This window comes from Schistocerca americana, chromosome 2, assembly GCF_021461395.2.
Source record: "Schistocerca americana isolate TAMUIC-IGC-003095 chromosome 2, iqSchAmer2.1, whole genome shotgun sequence".
Lineage (NCBI taxonomy): Eukaryota > Metazoa > Arthropoda > Insecta > Orthoptera > Acrididae > Schistocerca > Schistocerca americana.
In genome coordinates this window covers 105,747,972-105,768,774 of record NC_060120.1, presented here as the reverse complement: position 1 = coordinate 105,768,774, position 20,803 = coordinate 105,747,972, and the positions used below count along the sequence as shown (strand labels likewise).

At 43.0% G+C, this 20,803-nt stretch overlaps 1 protein-coding gene across 1 annotated transcript in view; it reads left to right on the top strand.

The window, feature by feature from the left end:
- The window catches only part of LOC124595802 (alpha-tocopherol transfer protein-like), a 127,297-nt gene that overhangs the window by 72,075 nt on the left and 34,419 nt on the right, over nt 1-20,803 (top strand). Inside the window, exon 2 of the mRNA XM_047134693.1 lies at nt 17,919-18,013. Within this exon, the coding sequence (XP_046990649.1) occupies nt 17,919-18,013 (95 nt within the window). The remainder of the gene's footprint in view (nt 1-17,918; nt 18,014-20,803) is intronic.

The following is a 20,803-nucleotide window of genomic DNA, read 5'->3' as shown; positions in this document are numbered from 1 at the left end:
CATTATGGAGGCACCACCAGCTTGCACAGTGCCTTGTTGACAACCTGGGTCCGTGGCTTCGTGGCGTGTGCACCACACTCGAACCCTACAACCAGCTCTTACCATCTGAAATCAGGACTCATCTGACCAGGCCACAGTTGCCCAGTCTTCTAGGGTTCAAGCGATTTGGTCACGAGCCCAGGAGAGATGCTGCAGGCGATATCGTGCTGTTAGCAAAGGCTCTCGTCCTCGGTCGTCTGCCGCCAAAGCCCATTAAGGGGCTCCGGAAAGGCTCAGAATCATGAAAATTTCAATTTTTACTTTTTTGCGTTTTCTGAATCTGCAGACTATTACTTTTTTATAGATATATAATTTATTCAATTCCGAAGACTACAACTATTTTTAATTTTTTTTTGAAATGTGTTCTACATGGGCGTGACCCACTGTGGCGCTGTTGAACTGCTGTCAAATGGTGTTATTATTAACGTCCGTGTTCGTCAGGTACATTTTAGTGATGTGAGATAAAGTATGTGTTGTGGCTAACCTGTGATGGTTCAATATATATCGCTGGTGTGATTGTCGATTGTTTCATGTTTATTTACTCTGTCGTTATCTCGAAAATATTCGTAATTAATTCTGTTTCTTGAGTCTGTGTTTTGTTGAAGTATAATAATGAGTAAAAGTAAAGTTATCAGAAATCCTCTGAAGGCTTTTAAGAAAAGGAGAAATCTTGGAAAGCCAAAGGTATGTGTTATTACTGTAAACAATAAAGACGATAACCAAGTGAGTGAACCTAACCTCTCAAGTACACCTGCCCATAGCAGTCAAAGTGGGAAAGAAAATACTTCACAGAAGAAGCTTGGTTCAATGAGTGAAAACTATGAATGTTTTATGGGCGAATCGGATGTGAATGAAATATTTGATATGTCGGTTCTCAAAGGAATTTTTTCAAACTGTGTAAGATGTATTCATTGTAGTGAAGTTGGTCTGGAACTCTCCATAATAAAGCACGTAGGACTTGCTAGTGAAATACAACTGAAATGTGATAAGTGTTCATACATGACCACCTTTTGGAATAGTGTTGCAGTAACTGCAACTGAAGAAAATGGTAGCAAAATGGTAGCAAAATCTACGAACACAACAACGAGCGATGCTTGCTTTAGACAAGGAACGCCTTCGGGCTGCAGTCAGGGCTGTAAAGAGTCTAGAAATACAAGTAAGAGTAAACAGGAGGAGGAACAAGAGGAAGCTGGAGGAGGAGTTTGCAGAGGATGAAGATAATCCATCCTATGGACCTGGAATGCACTAAAAAGTTAATCCAATCTTTGTCGCTCGATTCCCAAAACTTTTATTTTCTCATACTAATCACACGTTTTCTAAGGATCTTCCAAACATATTTGTTTCAAACTTTCAGTAAATGTTACACAGTACCTTCTGCATAATTTAACACAGCCTTTTTCCAAAAAACTGTATATTTTTGAATATATAAATAAAAAATTGCAAAAAAATGTTGTGAATTTTCATTACAATTGAAAAAAAATCGTCTTTAATAACTGAACTAAAATTTTGTAAAATCCCTGCGTTAAGTTGTAGCCCATATTCCAATAAATAATCTGTAAAAAGTTCAACTTCCTACCTCAAATACTTTGTGAGGAAAGATGTAATTTATAAGCGTTATTTTAACATTGCAAGTAAAGGGCGTTCCGGAGCCCCTTAACGACAAATTTCGCCACATTGTCCGTTAACTTAATTTTTTATTTCTGCGGTTAATTCACGTAGTGTTGCTTGTCTGTTAGCATTGACTGCGCATGCACTGTTGCTCTCAGTCGTTATGTGAAGTCCGTAGGGCACTGCGTTGTCGGTGGTGAGAGGTAATGACTGAAATTGGGTATTCTCAGCACACTCTTGACGCAGTGGATCAAGGAATACTGAGTTCCCTAACGATTTCCGAAATGGAATGTCCCATGCGCCTTGCTCCACTTGCCTTCCGCGTTCAAAGTCTGTTGACTCCGATTGGGGAGCCATAATCACATCGGAAACGATTTCACATAATCACCTGACTACAGATCACAGCTCCGCCAATGCTGTGTCCTTTTATGTCTTGTGTAAGCGATACTTCTGCCAGCTGCACTTGTGTATATCGCTATCCCACGACATTGGCCTCCTCTTTGTACTGCAAAGGGCGGCAAATGACCGTGCTATCACGCATCTGTTCTGTGCAAGCCGACTTCAGCCATATGGTGCCGTAGATCTGAAGATGGACATCATGAAGGCCGAAACCGCTCATCATTTTTGCAAGTTATTATTCGCGATCTTCGCCGTTTCAGTAAGTGATGATCGTTGATTAACTACTTTTACAAAATAGCAACAGGATAAAAGTTGCCATTTATGAATTAACTGGGAGCTGTAAGACACGAAAAAATATCTGCGCTATTTAATACCTCAAAAAGCTTTACATTAACTAAAATTAACAAAATACTCATTTCCTTACATACGGATTACTTTCCTAGGTTTTAACAGAACAAAGCTTTGAAATACTTGTAAAATTTTCCGGAGGACTTGTACTTGTGTTTAATAATGGTATCCACTACTGAAAAACTATGGCGGAGATCGCGGTGTCGTGTTAGAGGCGCGACTTCTGCGAAGCAGGCTATAAAATTCATTGGCTGGTTTCAGGCAACGGCTGGAAATAACGCCTATAATAATCACCGGTCTTCTCATTAGTGCCAACTAATAGTTCTTAGATGCAAAGTGCAAGTATCTCTCTCTCTCTCTCTCTCTCTCTCTCTCTCTCTCTCTCTCTCTCTCTCTCTCTCTCTCTGTCTGTGTGTGTGTGTGTGTGTGTGTGTGTGTGTGTGTGTGTGTGTGTGTGTGTGTGTGTGTGTGTGTAGCAAAACACACACACACACACACACACACACACAGAGGGACACGACCAGTCGCTGTCTTTACTTGCATCCAGCGACACGAGGTGTCTGGTGATTTTCCACGAGAGACAAGGTGACTTTGACCTGCTTCAAAAGCTCCTCTGTAATTACATATGACAAAACGCAAAATCATTTTTTTAAAAAAAAGACCGTCTTCGGAAAGCGGTTGTTCCACTCGCACTGTAGTTAGCCTTGAGCTTCGTAATCTCTCAAAGTATATCGAAGTTCCGTGCTGTAGCAACGTGAAAGTTTCTTGTTAGTAATCCATCCTCTCAGCAGAGTTTTTCTATGTCGATTCTTCTGATTGGAGGTTTGAGGGACTGAGGTCGTTCACTTACGTAATAAAATGGAACATCTACAGCCGTCCTTACGATGCTATTTATTGTATGGCTACCAGTTTCGGGTCGGCCGCTGTGGCCGAGCGATTCTAGGCGCCTCAGTCCGGAACCGCGCTGCTGCTACGGTCGCAGGTTCGAATCCTGCCTCGGGCATGGATGTGTGTGTTGTCCTTAGGTCAGTTAGGTTTAAGTAGTTCTAAGTCTAGGGAACTGATGACCTCAAATGTTAAGTCCCATAGTGCTTAGAGCCATTTGAACCATTTTTTGAACCAGTTTCGGTGCTTCAGAGTATCTTAACACAGTGGAGACCCTATTGGGCTATAAGGAAATAAATCTGTTGTTACGTCGAAGGACATCTTTCCCATGGAAATGTGAGACGGTTGTCACTGTTTTAACTGTTATTCATCCAAAGTACTTTACTGGAGAATCGAGTAATCTATGTGTGTGTTGAAGAGAGTGCACACTGTGTTTGTATATTATCTGCTGGTGGCCTGTATGGAAACCTGTACGCAAAGCTGTGGCGATGGTCCACACCAGAAACGCTGTTGCAGCTAACATCGTATCTCCGCTTCTACGAGCACTCTCCACGAAGTGACAAAATCACGATTCTAATACCGCGTCGGTGCTTTGTACAACGTTCCGAAATCGTACGTATAGACAGGAACACTGAGCTGAAGCCCCTATTTTCGACAGATCTGCTGTTGTCGAACGCAGCCTTACAAACAAACAAACGATCATGTTTGAAAAGAAAATTTGATCCGGTGACTCTCCCTACCGGAACTGTGTTATTTGATAACTTGTTGAGATCAGTGTGTGTAACAAGTCTAACCGGAACAGCGGCGGTAGTGTGCTGGGTGCTGAAAGGCTATAGAGAAGTAAGCCGAGTTATCCAACGTTTGACGGAATCACCGTCGCTACTTGCTTACCTCCATCAGAGACACAATCTCTGACAGGATATGGGAGTTCCGTGACTTTCTACATCTATACTCTGCAAGGCACCTTTCGGTGTGTCGCGGAGGCATTTGTTGTACGACTGTCAGTCCCTCCTCGTTGTGTTTCAGTAGGGAATGGTTCGCGGGAAGAACGACTACTGGAAAGCCTCTGTATGGACTCGAATCTGCCTGATTTTATCTTTACGGTCTTTGTGCGAGATATACGCTGGAAGAAGCAATATATTGGTTGAATCTTCAAGGAACATAAGCTCTCGGAAGTTTGACAGTAAAACACACGGTGATGCTGACGCCTCTGTTGCAGCCTCTGCCATTGGAGATGGCTGAGCGTCTCCTTGACGCTTTCTTGCTTACTAGGTGAACCTGTAACGAAACGCGTTGCTCTTCTTTGGATTTTTCTCTGTTCCCTCCATCAGACATATCTGATGCGAATCTCAGACTGACGAGCAATATCCAAGTATTGGTCGAACGAGTGTTTTGTAAACTGATTCTTCCAATGTCAGTCTGGTGTCTGCGGTGCCCGCGATTGATTTTATGTGGCCGTTCCATGTCATATCACTCCCTACGTATATTCCTACATGTTTTATGGATTTGATTGCTTTCGGTGATTGTTCTGCAATTGTGTAGTCATAGAATGATTGGTCTTTATGGTTATTTATATGCAATACCTTACATTTGATTATAATGAGGTTAATTATCATTCCTTGCGCCAAATGTCGATCATCTGCAAGTCTTTCCGCATTTCCCTATAATTTCCTAGCCTTGCACCTTCTCTGTGTACGACAACATCACCGTGTAAAGCCTCAAGGAACTTCCAGTGTGATCTGCCATGTCCTTTCTGTACAAAGTATATAAAAGTAATGGGTCTGCAACACTGCCTTGGGGTACGCCCGAAGTCATTTTCACGTTTGAAGACTTATGTTCATTGCGTGTGACATGCTGTGTTCTGTTTGCTAGAAACCCTGCAGTACGACCACAAAGTTGGTATGATATTCCGTTCCCTCGTATTTTGTTCATTAGACGGCAGTGCGGAAATGTATTGAATGCCTTTCAAAAATCGAGAAACACGGCATCTACCACAGCGCCGGTATCTGTCGCCTTCTGGGTCTCGTGGACGAACAGAGCCAGCTGGGATTTACACAATAGTTGTTTTCGTAACCCTTGTTATTCCTACAGAGGACATCTTCGGTCCGCAGAAATGTCGCTTTACTAGAGGATGAAACGTACCAAAATTCCACAACTCACCAACGTCAGAGATACAGGGCTATAGTTTTGTGCATCTGTTCGACTCTTTTTGAAAACGGTACATTAGTGCTTGAAGAGGGGTAAATTCTTTTGCATACTCTGCGTAGAGCGGTACTGGTATCCTGTCAGGTCCTGTGGCATTCCCTCTGTTGAGCCATTTAAGTTGCTTTTCGACGCCATCGTCACTTATTCCGATATCAGCCATTTTGTCGTTGTTGCGACAAAGTAAACAAGGTGCCACAGTGCCATTTTCCTCTGTGAAACAGTTCTGGGAAAAGACAATTGGCCTTTCAGTCTTCCTGTCTGGCTCCGTTTCAATGCTGTTGTGGTCGCAGACTGTGTAAAAAGACACTTTCCATTCATTTACTGGTTTAACAAAAGTGCAAAACGTCTTACGATTTCCTGTAATGTCGATAGACAGAATTTTGACTTTCCAATTCATCGTACGCTTCTCGCACGGCTCTCCCTACGTCAGTTTCAGCTTTGTTTGATTTTTGTTTGTTTGTGAGGCTTTGGGTGCGTTTAAATTTGCAATGAAGCTCACTTGGTTTCGTAGCAGCTTTCTAACATACACTAACGAAAGGAAAAGAATCGCTACAGCAAGGGGGAGTTGTGACATAATCGATGATGATGATGATGATGATGATGATGATGATGATGATGATGATGATGATGATGATGATGATAATGAAATGTTGATGATAACACAAACACCCAGTTTCCGGGCAGAGAAAATCCCCAACCCGGCCGAGAATCGAACCCGGGACCCAGTGATCCAGAGGCATAAACGCTACTGACATAACGGAAAGTTGGTAGGCGTGTTTCTAGATCTGAAAGATGATGTCTATTCATATTTCGCGCCAGTCGCATAAGAGTAACGTTAGTAGCGCCACTATGAGAATGTAAATCACATTTGCTTTAAATACACGTCGTAACGCTCGTGGGCGTTGCTTACATTCGAGACTGGACTAGGTGAGTTGAGGTTAATCAAGAATGTATTTACGAAGAGAAAGACGCCAATATCAGTACCTCACTGAGTTTGAACGAGGTCGTGTAATATTGCTACGAGAAGCTGGATGTTCCTTCTGCGATACTGCAGAAAGCATTGGCAGGAGTGTAGCCATTATACGTGATTGCTGACAGCAATGGTCATGAGAATGTGCGGTCTCAAGGAGACCGGATACCGGACGGCCATGTGGCACTACCGATAGGGGAGAACATCGCGTTCGGGGTATGGCTCTGGCGCATCTTACTGCATCTGCAGCAGCAGTTTGAGCATCAGTTGGCACCACAGTGACAAAATGTACCGTTAGAAATCAGTTACATGAAGGACAGGTCCGAGCCAGATGGCCTGTAGCGTGCACTCCACTGACCACAAGGGTGGGTGGCGGTCTGTTGTGTTTTCTGACGAGAGCTGGTTCTGCGTCGGCGCCAGAGGTGTCCGTGTGTTGGTTAAGAGGAGGCCAGTTGAGGGCTTTAGCCCTGCCTGTCTGAGTGCTGGGTTCACAGGACCTACACATGAAGTTATGGTCTGGGGAGCGATTTCATGTTACAGCAGGAACACTCTCGTGGTTGTCCCACGCACCCTCACTGCAAATTTCTGCGTCAGTTTGGTGATTCGTCCTGTTAAGATGCCATTCCAGGTGGTGTTTTCCAACAGGATAACGTTCGCCCGCATGCTGCTGTTGTAACTCAACACGCTCTACAGAGTGTCGATACGTTACCTTGACCTGCTCGGTCACTAGGTCTGTCTCCAATAGAGCACACATCGGACGTCAACCCCGGCGTCATCTACAAACAGCATTTACTGTCCCTGTATTGAGCGAGCAAGTGCAACAGGCATTGAACTCCAGCCCATAAACCGACATCCGGCACCTACACAACACAATAAAGCACGTTTGCATGCTTGCATTTAATATTTTGGCGATTCTACCGGCTATTAATGTGCCAGCATTTAACATTTGCAATGGCTTGACTCGCGCTTACGTTAACCTGTGCTCTTGTTATGTTAATCACTTAAATGAATTACCTACACAAATGTAACGTATTGCGAATACATACAAAGAAGGATCCTTCATTGTATGATTATATAATAGCGGAACAAACTGTAAAATATCTGGGAGTATGCGTGCGAAACGATTTGGAGTGGAGTCATCATATAAAATTAATTGTTGGTAAGGCGTCTTCCAGGTTGAGATTCATTGGGAGAGTCCTTAGAAAATGTAGCCCATCAACAAAGGAGGTGGCTTACAAAACACTCGTTCTAACTATACTTGAGTATTGCTCATCAGTGTGGGATCCGTACCAGGTCGGGTTGACGGAGGAGGTACAGAAGATCCAAAGAAGAGCGGCGCGTTTAGTCACAGGGTTATTTGGTAAGCGTGATAGCGTTACGGAGATGTTTAGCAAACCCAAGTGACAGACTGTGCAAGAGAGGCGCTTTGTATCGCGGTGTAGCTTGCTGTCCAAGTTTCGATTGGGTGCGTTTCTGGATGAGGTATCGAATATATTGCTTCCCCCCTACTTTTACCTCCCGAGGAGATCACGAATGTAAAATTAGAGAGATTCGACCGCGCACGGAGGCTTTCCGGCAGTCGTTCTTCCCGCGAACCAGACGCGACTGGAACCGGAAAGGGAGATAATGACAGTGGCACGTTAAGTGCCCTCCGCCGCACACCATTTGGTGGCTTGCGGAGTATAAATGTAGATGTGGGTGTATTCCAGATATTTCGTTTCTCTGCATTAATTATTTTTTTGTTTTTTTGGTGTAGGGTTTTTTGTCAGTTGGATTTCAAACCAATGGGCAGGGGGCGGTGGTATGGGGGGAGGGTAGTGTGTCTTCCATCCCTCACAACATTATGGCGTCTCCAAACATGATTCGGCCAACTATTTACGAATGTACGGCGTATTAGCATGACAGTCAAGTGACGACGACGGCGGCAGAGGGAGTGCTCGGAAACTTTTGTTTACAAACTTGACAGATGAAGACAGCCGACGAACATTTACTGACTGAGGTGACAAGTTTTCAACAGGCTGCAGTCTGAGAGGCTGTGGGAACCACAGATTACACACTGGCTGGGCGGATCGGGTGCACAGCCCACAGCGGACGCTTGCCGAGTCCGCAGCCGCACTTGCGCCAAGCGAGACGCACGCTGCACACAGATAGCGGATTCAGGGTCCCATGACTGTGTCAGCCCCCCCCCCCCCCCCCCCAGACCCATCGCCCCCTCCTCGCGGCCTCCGGCCTGCGGTCAGGGTCTTCACGCGGCGTAACCTTGCCACGTAGCGGCTGGCCGGCCGAGCCCTCTGTTGGGTAATGCCGATGGCCCAGTCGTGAGCAGGCTGTTACCCGGCATACAAATTGCCCATTCCGCCAAAGCCAAGGTCGGTAATTTCCTAATGACAGTCACGAAACTTAAGATAAACTTAACAATGTAGGCTTTCACGGCCGGTGTTGTCTTCAGTTGAAACTTCCGGGCTGAGAGACCGTGGTCGATGTATAAAATTTCCACCTAACGTTTCGTCTCCATCTGCGGGAGTCATCTTCTGAGGTCCACGCAGTTGTGGACAAGTATATATTGGAACAACGAAAAGAAGTGTAAACACCCGCTTAGCCGAACATAAAAGAAACTGTCGCTTAGGACACATCGAAAAATCGGCCGTAGCTGAGCATGTTTTTTCGAGATGGGAACCACGAAATTAAATTAATGAGACAAGCGTTCTAGCACGAACATCCCATTATCATGCGCGCATGTATAGAGAAGCAATAGAAATTCACAAACACCATAACAATTTTAATAGAAGAGAGGAAGTTTTTAAGTTAGACAAAATATGGATATCGACGTTGCGCCAGCAGAATGACAATCGATTACTCTTAATCGAGAATGATGACGCCTTCCAAAGATAGGCATACCTACATCACGTGACGAATAGTGGTGCCCTCTATGCGCTCTATAAGTGCGAGAGTACCTGGAGCCTCAGTGGCAGTAGCCGGACGACCTCAGAAGATGTCTCCCGCAATTGGAGACGAAACGTTAGGTGGAAATTTTATACATCTACCACGACCACTCAGCCCGGAAGTTTCAACTTAAGATAAACTTGTTTCACGTAGTGCTTAGACAACCGGTGATGTGTTTCTTCTCCTCTTGTTTTGCCTCTGTATGTGAGGATTTGGAACTGCGTCAGGTCTGTGACTTTTAGCCGTTCTCCTTGTTCGCTGTCCGTCTTCGTCCCTTCACCTCATGCGTTACTGTTTCTATGCGTTTGGGCGCTGATGACCACGGTGTTTAGCGCCCGAAAACCTCAAACCACACACACACACACACACACACACACACACACACACACACACACACACACACGTTCTTCTCACAATAGAGTAAGTTGCTCTGCCTGATAAAGAAAAATCAGTTTACCGTTTTTCAGTAAACCCAATACGGTCTAGGGAAACGTTAAGGACTTAAAACTGATTAAGATCGTCATCACCGTCTTCTAAGAGTTTCGCGATCCTTTACCCAAAGATAGACATTTTTGCTTCACACAGGTCGATGGCAGGCAAAATCGACTGTCTGACGCCGCTGACGCTAAGCGAGTAAAGTGTCAGAGTTCGCGTTTGGAGTTCGTCGAGTGCGGGCGGAGCCACGAGCAGTGTATTGTACCGCCTGACCGAGTCCGCACCGCCGTGGATTGACCCTCACCAAAAGGTCACTGATTCGTGACTAGTGATATTTCTGCCAAGTGTTTTATAATGGTTTACAGTGTGCCGCATCTTCGGTTCGCGTCAACCGCGCCGGTCACATCTTGGATTGCAGTGAGGATTCTGCGTGGTGATCATTGTTACAGCATGTGTCGTAATCATAAAGGTTCTCTGATCTGTGATGAGATTAACCGTAATTAGGACAGAATGTATAAGTCAAACAGTGCGAAACATCTTGGGAATAGTAATTGCAGAACCCTTTATATTGTGTGAACATTGTGGAGCAGGCGCATCCTGATTCGAAACGACTCCCAACGTGGCTAAATCCGATTAGCATTTATCTGTTAGGTCAAGCTCACTCCAAAATGAAAGTTAGGCCGCTGTTTCGGTTAACAGCAACTGACGTCATAGTAATCGGGATTGTTACTGTTCTGAAGGATTTGGCCTATTAGTCTCTTTAAGGAACGCTCAACGTTCCTTTAGCCGGTTGGGTTACATTCTACTGCCACTTAAATTATTCTATCATTCGACGTGGCCTTTCCAGTTCAATCGGAATTTTTCAGATATGTATGTAATAGGTTCAACTTTTAGTTCTCAAATACCGGTTTTTCATTTATGGGCCAACAATGAATTTCCCGCTACAAAGAAGAGGAACCTCATCTCTGATGATTAGATTCGTCGTAATTGATTAGATTTTAGGATCCGATATTCGCTACCATACAGCGGCAAACGTAATGAATGCTATTTCTGTGTGAAGTTTTGTTAATGTTTCTTTCCGTAAGGTAGGGGGGGGGGCAGATTTCGTCGACTTAGTAACTTAGGGACTTTATCAGTCCTGAAAGGTTAAGGAAAAGACCACCAATTGGTATATGTATTACTCAATTTATTCTCCACTTGTAGGCGAGTTACAATTACATTTTTATAAGATACTGAAGCCAGTATTTGACGTAAACGTTAACACTGCAGGAACAGAAGTACAAAAGTCTTCGTAATTTCATCCCTCATAAAACTCTCAAAATTACAATTATTTTAAGTGTATTTTATCATTCTCACATTGTCAGACACTATCACAATTATAAATAACATGAAGGCAATAAAAGAACAATGTTTTCAGCTTAATAAACCTCTGCCAGATACGAACTTACATTTCCTTGTAGACAGCAAACCACGTAAATCGTGCAACGAATCTAACTCTCTCCCATATGAAAAAAGGGAAATAATCACTGTAAATAATACATAAAATCAATTTTTAACTAAAGTTCCAAATTTCGTCCCCGGAACTAAAACCTGCAGAGCTGGCTGCCATATCAGGAGCTCTGCAGTACATTCAAATCCCTCTCCTTAATGAACTTCCTGGTTTGTAGCGACTCCACGAGCAGCTTACTAGGCGTACTTCAGTGTACCCCAGAAACATTTTGGTAAAATCCAAGACCTACCACTTGACCTCCACAGCTCCGGACATACTATAATTTCCATCTGGACACCGAGCCACGCGGGTATTCTGTGAAACGAACTCGCTAACAAATTAGCTAAAGAAGCCATCAAAGAAGTCAAATTTTAACTCGGAGTACTGGGCACAGATGTAAGACTGTAACTGCATTAAATTTTGAAAACCTGCGCTATGGGGTCGCAGGCTACCACAACTCTCAACAAGCTGAGATCAATCAAGAAAGCGTACTTCGCTTTAAGTCTCTCGGAAAGTCGTATTGTATTGACTACGTATCGGCCACTCCAGACTAATCCACGAGTTCCTTTTACGTCAAGAGGGCCTCCCCCCCACTCCCCTCCCTCCACCCGCCCCCAATGCAGCTGCCGTAATCATCTCACGATCGGCCATATTCTCACAGTGTGTGTTCTGCTGGCTGATCTGAGATGAGCCATCAACCTATCTACCACTCTACTGCAAATACTTGCAGACGAAGGAATAGCAGCTAACAAAGTCGTAGGGAGACGCGGATTTTATGATCCCTCGATGCAGAGTGTCCAGAGCATCCTCCAATTTCTTTCTCCCTTTGCCCTTTCACGAAATTTAAAATTTCTATGTATGTTTTTTATTTTATTTATCTGACAGTTTAATATAACTGTATATGACGTACAGTTTACTTTTTCTCGCCCCATTTTAGTGGTACTGACTATGGTGACCCTTTTTGGACAATCTTTCACTGACAGGCTCCAGATTTTAACTACTTGGATTTTATCTCACTTCTGACCGTCTCATTTAAGCTTCTGTCACGCGAAGTTTCGACCAGGCGGTCAAGGTCACAGACCCTGGAGCTTCCAATTCTCCTTTCCTCATTTCACGTTGTTTTACTTGAACCTCTCAGTGCAGTGAGGAAGTGATTACCAAGATCTTCAGTCCCTTAAAGCCATCATCATTAGAACGGAACAGATATATTGCAAATATGTTATGTCTCCGCAATATCCTTTCTTCCAGGAGTGCTACTTGTGCAAGGTTCGCAGAAAAGCTTCTGTGAAGTATGGTATGTAGGAGACGAGGTACTGGCAGAATTGAAACTGTGAGGACAGGTCGTGAGTCGTGCTTGGGTAGCTCAGTTGGTAGAGCACTTGCCAGCGAAAGGGAAAGGTCCCGAGTTCGAGTCTCTCTCCGGGACACAGTTTTAATCTGCCAGGAAGTTTCAGGTTATGATATAAACATTAAAGAAAGGGTAACAAAGCTGTACTGAGGTGGCAAAAGTCTTGGGACAGAGCCGGCCGTGGTGACCGTGCGGTTCTAGGCACTTCAGTCCGGAACCGCGTGACTGCTACGGTCGCAGGTTCGAATCCTGCCTCGGGCATGGATGTGTGTGATGTCCTTAGGTTAGTTGGGTTTAAGTAGTTCTAACTTCTAGGGGACTGATGACCTCAGATGTTGACTCCCATAGTGCTGAGAGCCATTTGAACCATTTGGGATAGCGATATGCGCATATACAAATGGCGGTAGTATCGCGTAAACATCGTATAAAAGAGCAGTGCATTTGCGGTGCTGCCATTTGTGCTCAGGTGATTCATGTGAACATGGTCGCAGGATGGGAATTAACATGCTCTAAACTCGGAATAGTAGTTGGCGAGACACGCATGGGACATTTCATTTGGGAAATCGTTAGGGACTTCAGTATTCCGAGATTCACAGTGTCAAGAAAATCGCGAAAATATCAAATTTCAGGCATTGCCTCTTAAGGGGAGCCGGAGGTGCCTATACTGCCCATGTTAAAATCACTAAGTTTGAGGAACATTTATGAATAAACTACCAAATAGAAAATTTGGAATTTTTTTTTACATATAGAGTGGTTTAGTATTGCAGTTATGACAGAGGGATTTTGGAGTATCTTTTCTAGTTTCCTTCCAATTATTTTTTTAATTAATGACCCAAATTTTTTTTACAAATAATTACTTTATAATTAAACTGAAATGAAACTACTGAACGTATTGCCAAATGGCTGAGTTACAATGTAAGTTTGACCACTAGGAGAGCTGTATAAAAATTTCATCTCTCTAGCTTGAGTGGATTTTGAGCAAATGTTCCTTATATTCGAAAAATTCTAATTTACGGGAAATGGCTATCAAAGTTTCTCAATACATTCCTGCACTATAGGATGGATTATTATGGTCTTCTTCTTCATCCTCCAAAAGCTTCCACTTCTGTCTTCTTTTCTGGCCTGTTGTTCCATCATACTTCATATGCCTTTCTCTTCTTTCTGCTCCTCTTATCCTTTCTCTGTCAATATTTCTTAGTGCTCGTACAGTGTTCACCCCAGCTGTAAATCCTAATGCCTCCAGAACTTCACACTTCACACTGTTCCCTTGGTTGTAGGTTGCTATTGCATCATAAATGCCAAAGTGCAGTGCTTTTATGCTTACAAACACCATTTTAGGAATCACTTTCCAAATCAAATTGTTTACGCTCTCATTAGGATTCTGCATCTTTCCGTGTAGACATTTGTGTAACAATTCTGGCTGTGCTAAGTCATGAAAAATTGGTTTTATTGCATTTATCACAGCTGCTGGCAAACCATGTTTGTGATCATAGTCCTTTTTTGCATTATATTTGCACCAGGAATCTTTTGGGCACAGGCTGTGTTGAGGGTATTCATTGGAAGAGGCAGTATGAAGGAACAACGCCCACACTGCTTTCGCATGTCACTAACATTACTAGTATTTTGCCTTATAGCATACCCGTAGTATCTCTGTAGACGTTCAATCACCTCATCAGTAAGCCTGCCTCTCCCTCCTATTGTCTTTCCATCACTGAGCTTACTTGAACCCAAACGCTTTTGCACATGCCCAACGCATTCCAACTGTTCAACTACAAATTCATTATCATATGTTTCAGTTCCTCTATAGTCTTGAAACCTTTGGAGTCACCATCCCCAAGGTAGTATTTGCTAGAAGATGTCACAGGGCTATGGCTGGCCATGTGTTACTTAGCAGAAGGACGCACTGTTTCAGTAATTGTAGAATCGCAACTCGATATTAGTGTTAATTTTCTTTTCCCTACGTTTTTCCTTTTCTTATATACACGGTTACTAAAACGTGGCATGGTAAACAGAACAACGCTTTACACAAGAAGTATAATACTACCAACAACAGGCGCAACACTGAACTAATTCGAAACGGTAAACAGCAAAGAGACGATGTTCCGCGCTCTTAGCGCTTCATTTGCCACAGAAAACAATGTAGCCAACCCTTGCACACTCGCTGTATGCGTAACATAAGACGCTGCATGCGTAACAGGCCGAGAATATCCCAAGCAGTTCGCCAGGAAGTCACGAGAGGGTGTTAGATGCATTCAGCGGCCGCCCATTTCCTCTGCAGGCGTGGGGGAAAATGGTGATAACCCCACTTCCAGGGCGAGTAGAACAATAATTCAAAGTTTACATTAAAGAGGAATGTCCCAATTAATTTTCGGTAGCAAAAAAAAAATCGTAATTTTCTTGGATTTGACCACCTCCGGCTCCCCTTAGTAGGACAACTCAGTGGCAGCCTTCATTTAATGACCGAGAGCAGAGGCGTTTGCGTAGAGTTGTCGGTGCTAACAGACAAGCAACATTGCACGGAATAATCGTAGAAATGAATGTGGGAAGTACGACGAACATATCCGTTACGATAGTGCGGTGAAATGTGGCGTTAATGGCGTATAGCAGCTGTCGACCGATGCGAGTACCTTTGCTACCAACACATGACCTGCTGTAACCGAACATTGACTGGAAATGGTTATGTTCGGCCACTTGGAGACCATTTGCAGCCATGTTCGCAAACAACGATGGAATTTTTATGGACTACAATGCGCCATGTCATCGGGCCACAACTGTTTACGATTGGTTGAAGAACATTCAGGACAATTCGAGCGAATGATATGGCAACCCAGGTCGCCCGACGTGAATCACATCGAACATTTATGGGGCATAATCAAGACGTCAGTTCGTGCACGAAATCCTGCAGCGGCAACGCTGTCTCAGCAGTGGATGGCTGTAGAGGTGGCATGGCTCAATATTTCTGCAGGGCTTTTCCAACGACGTGTCGAATGTATGCCACGTAAAAATGGTTCAAATGGCTCTGAGCACTATGGGACTTAACATCTATGGTCATCAGTCCCCTAGAACTTAGAACTCCTTAAACCTAAATAACCTAAGGACATCACACACATCCATGTCCGAGGCAGGATTCGAACCTGCGACCGTAGCAGTCGCGCGGCTCCGGACTGAGCGCCTAGAACCGCTAGACCACCGCGGCCGGCTATGCCACGTAAAGTCGCTGAACTGTGCTGAGCAAAAGGAGGTCTAAAACGATGTTAGAGGTATGGTTCAAATGGTTCTAAGCACAACATCTGTGGTCATCAGTCCCCTAGAACTTAGAACTACTTAAACCTAACTAACCTAAGGACATCACACACGTCCATGCCCGAGGCAGAATTCGAACCTGCGACCGTAGCGGTCACACGGTTCCAGACTGAAGCGCCTAGAACCGCACGGCCACACCGACCGGCTTATTAGAGGTATCCCATGACTTTTGTTACCTTAGTGTAATGGGGTGTAGTCGAATTAAACAAGCCGATTCAGAAGGAATTTGTCTGGATATGAGGCACTAAAACTTACAGATAATTTTTGCCACTTAGGCAGCTATGTAACTGAGAACGCAAGAAATGAAGGGGGCTAAAACACAAAAGCAACAAAAGCTGACTGAAAAGAGAAGCATCTTTCAATCTTATAGACGAATTTCATGGGTAAGGAAGTCCCTTATCAGGTTACTTGTCTCGTGTGTACTTACATAGAAGTGAAATGTGGGAGATAAATGGTACACACAAGAAGAAAATAATATTTTGAAATACGTTGCAGTAGACTATTTCTGAAGATTACCAAGGCAGCAACTAATGAAGCGAGACAGATCCTGAGTCATCAAAGAGTGGTTTTGTAGGTTAAGTAGACAGACTAAGATGTGCAGGAAGAGCAACAGCTGATTACAGTATGTACCTCTAGGTGTATGTATATCGCAGTATTTAAAACAGAGCCAGAGACTTGCACAGGATACACCAGCTGAAGAGTTAACTCAGATCAGTCTTCGGATTGAAGACTCAGAGGGCTTGCGCTAGTTCGTTGGAAGTTGTTAGAAGATGAGTTCTTTACTTTGTCTTCAATCACAAATTGTAGTTTCCTAGTAGTAAAATGTTGTGTATTTTCGTCTTGGAGTAAACGTGTTATTGCATGTTCATGCGTATCAGAATACTCATACATATTTTTCAGCCTCGGAGTGATTTGCGGAACAATTTTTTTTTATCATTGAACGAACACGGAAATCTACAGTGGCGTTATAGAAGTTGTTTACTTCGTGTTCTCCGTAAGTAGTAATGCTCTGCTGATAGGAACTCCATGATAGTGGACTCTCTTCGGCTTAGATCGCATATATTAACAGTGAAGTCTTTTCCCGGTATATATCTGACTATCAAAATATTTGGAGATACGAGCTGTCTTACATTGTTTTTCCATTGTGTTTGCTTTATCAACTTCATTGTACTACTGGCAAAACGCAAATAATACAGGGTTAACGAGTAGAATTATCAACAGCTCATATGACTGGCTGTTCAGGTATGCTCTGTATATGTGGAAAATAATTAATCCAATGTGTAGGTAAATACATATCAGTAACGCGTGCAAGTTTAACGGTGAAATACTGGAGTCGATGAGCTAGTTCTTGTCTGGATAATTGATGTGACCTCTGTAACTGCGTTTAAGTGAAACAGTTATATTAAAACTGTCATGTTCGAGGCTTGCTGGGTAGCTAGCTTCTTCGTAGGAATACACCCCTCTCAAATTGGGATGAGTGAACACATGGTTTGTGAAAGGATAATGAGGGACACAAATTTCGTGACATCCTGCCTCATTTTTAAAATGTATGTTGCCTGTCGACAACAAATATTTATGACGAGAGTCTGGTCTCCATTTTGCACGGAACCCATCTCCCAGAGATGCTTAGTTAAATTTCACATTTTCCCTCAATCGGGCGATCCTACTCGACGCGACTCTGACAGACAGCAGAACCGCCCCTTACCTTCATAAAGACAATTATGGAAAGATAGTCAGCAGTGAGTTATGGCTGCCGCATTAATAAGAGACAGGCCATAATTTGTTCGGTGTTCATGGGAGTCTAATGACAACTAAGGCATATTATTTTGATTTTTGGCAACTGACCCATCAATGGAGAAATATTTTCTCTTTAACTTACTCTTGCTGAAGTTGTATTTTAAATAAAAACTGCTGTTCATAATAAATATGGATATTTTGTGTTGCAGAGGAGGATGATCTCAACGTTCCCAAAGACGATGAGGAGTTCCTATACATATTCTTGAGGCCATGCAAGTTCTATCCAGAGAGCGCACTGAAGAGGGTAAGAAAAATTCCTACTATCATTACTGTACTAGATAACTCCTGTAATGCAGTTAGGTGTGATGAGGATTATGATATTCCTCAAAAGCACACTAAAATTGAAGTTAATTATTCGAGGAAGACTCACATCGTAGTTGCATTGTTGAAAAACATCTGGGACTTGTAATACACTGAACAGAATAATACATGTGATTAGCTGCAGCTTTAATTTTGAACAAATGCCAGTGTGGTGCACTTAGGGAAATATTTGTTGCTCCACTCATTTAACTCAGGGATGGGGTTATTACATAAACTAGCTTTTGTGGGTAGATTTCAATTACTAAACTTCCCAGTTGTCGAAGCGATGCTAGGTGTGTAGCTCAGTTCTGAAATAATTTCCGCCATTTAAAATATTCTCTGGGATCAGTTATTATGGATTGGCAGGCACTTGGAAATGCGTTCACCAACAAATAACGTACCTGAAATGCAGTAAAATAAGTTTAAAAAATGTTTATTACAAGACATCACAGATAAAACTGACATTGATTTTCAACTGACAAAACTGATTCAAGACTGCCGTGCTAGTAACCGAATGTTGCTACTGCCACTGATCTGTATGTGACATGCAGCGGTTACAAGATCTCTGTTTTCTTTAAACTGAAAACAATAAAACTTAGAATTGAAATTTATATTCTTTCGTCCACTTGGTTACAAATTTTATCTTGGCAAATCATGACAACATTTCTGATAAAATTAGTATGTTGAAATATCTTCGTTTTAATATTGAAATTTCGTGAAATATACGTTGGTAACAATTCTTTGGACATTCTTGTTAATTACTTCATAGTTGCAGCATGACTTTTGGCCTGAACATGAATTCACTGCCTTTACATTGAGTTTTATCGTTATTAGGCTACTACTTCTCTGTTGTATATTATTCCAAGAAAGAATGCTTTCAGTCTGTATTTACGTTTGATTGGACATATTTTGGTTTTTAGTACAGTCCTTCTATAAATAGATCAGAACTGAATACTATTGCCTTAATTTTTTCATATGAGAACTAGTTTTCTTGGGTACAGTAATCAAGCAATAACATAACTCAAAATTCTGCATGTACGTAACTTCACATTAAGTTCACATCACAGTATTACATGCTCTGAAATCTGCAGAATTGTACAGTACGTTTTATAATGTTCTATTATGCCACATTATATTCTCCTCTAAAGTATCACACTTAAGAATGGGCAAAACTTTGTCATGGCAGGCATGCACCAAGCTAGTACGTTTGTTACACAAAGTAACCGTAGTGTCTGTATATGTTTGCAAAAGAAAGTGGTGATAAATTATGATCTAGTGTTTATATTGTGTAGTCATTTTGTACAAAGTACTGTTTTAACACATGTATCTCTACTCAGATTCTTAACATACATTTCTCTTTTATAAATGCATTGTGAATGTCCTCCCCCCACTACATGAACTTGAATGTGCAGTAAAACCCCATCTTTGAAGTGTCACCATTCAGTGTCCCACTTCTACTCAATTTTGCTTCAATGTTCCGTTTTGCTCCGAAATAATAAACTGTCTCCATTGCCAGCAGTTCAAAGTGCAATTACAGAAAAATATAAACAGTTCTAAATGATCAAAATGCATGGTTAGGTTTTGTAGTTTCCCATATTATACAATTAAAAGTTAAATATCTCAAATAATTTTATTGTTAAATAGTGCAATTGTATGCCCAAATAATTTATATTTCATATAGTATAATCTTCTAATCTACTCATATAGAAATTAAACAAATCTGGATCACTCGCTCACAGACGGTACGTTTTCACAAACTGAAATCTTTCTCAGATATATCATGTTACAACGTTCTATCCTCGAAACCTTCTCACAATTATGACATACTGTGACTCGCACCATGACCTTTCTCTGGCGTACAGTATTTTATCATCTGAGCATCCTGGCGTATCTTAGCTGGACAGTTCAGTACCTTCAACAGTTATGCGTGTACAGTAAATCGAAACACATTACGTGGTGATGTACTACTGTATTTCCTGTTAGTGCAGACATTCGATGATGTTTGAGCCACATTAGAAGGGGGGTCGCTCGAAAAGTTTGCATTTCAAATTTCATATACACTCCTGGAAATTGAAATAAGAACACCGTGAATTCATTGTCCCAGGAAGGGGAAACTTTATTGACACATTCCTGGGGTCAGATACATCACATGATCACACTGACAGAACCACAGGCACATAGACACAGGCAACAGAGCATGCACAATGTCGCCACTAGTACAGTGTATATCCACCTTTCGCAGCAATGCAGGCTGCTATTCTCCCATGGAGACGATCGTAGAGATGCTGGATGTAGTCCTGTGGAACGGCTTGCCATGCCATTTCCACCTGGCGCCTCAGTTGGACCAGCGTTCGTGCTGGACGTGCAGACCGCGTGAGACGACGCTTCATGCAGTCCCAAACATGCTCAATGGGGGACAGATCCGGAGATCTTGCTGGCCAGGGTAGTTGACTTACACCTTCTAGAGCACGTTGGGTGGCACGGGATACATGCGGACGTGCATTGTCCTGTTGGAACAGCAAGTTCCCTTGCCGGTCTAGGAATGGTAGAACGATGGGTTCGATGACGGTTTGGATGTACCGTGCACTATTCAGTGTCCCCTCGACGGTCACCAGTGGTGTACGGCCAGTGTAGGAGATCGCTCCCCACACCATGATGCCGGGTGTTGGCCCTGTGTGCCTCGGTCGTATGCAGTCCTGATTGTGGCGCTCACCTGCACGGCGCCAAACACGCA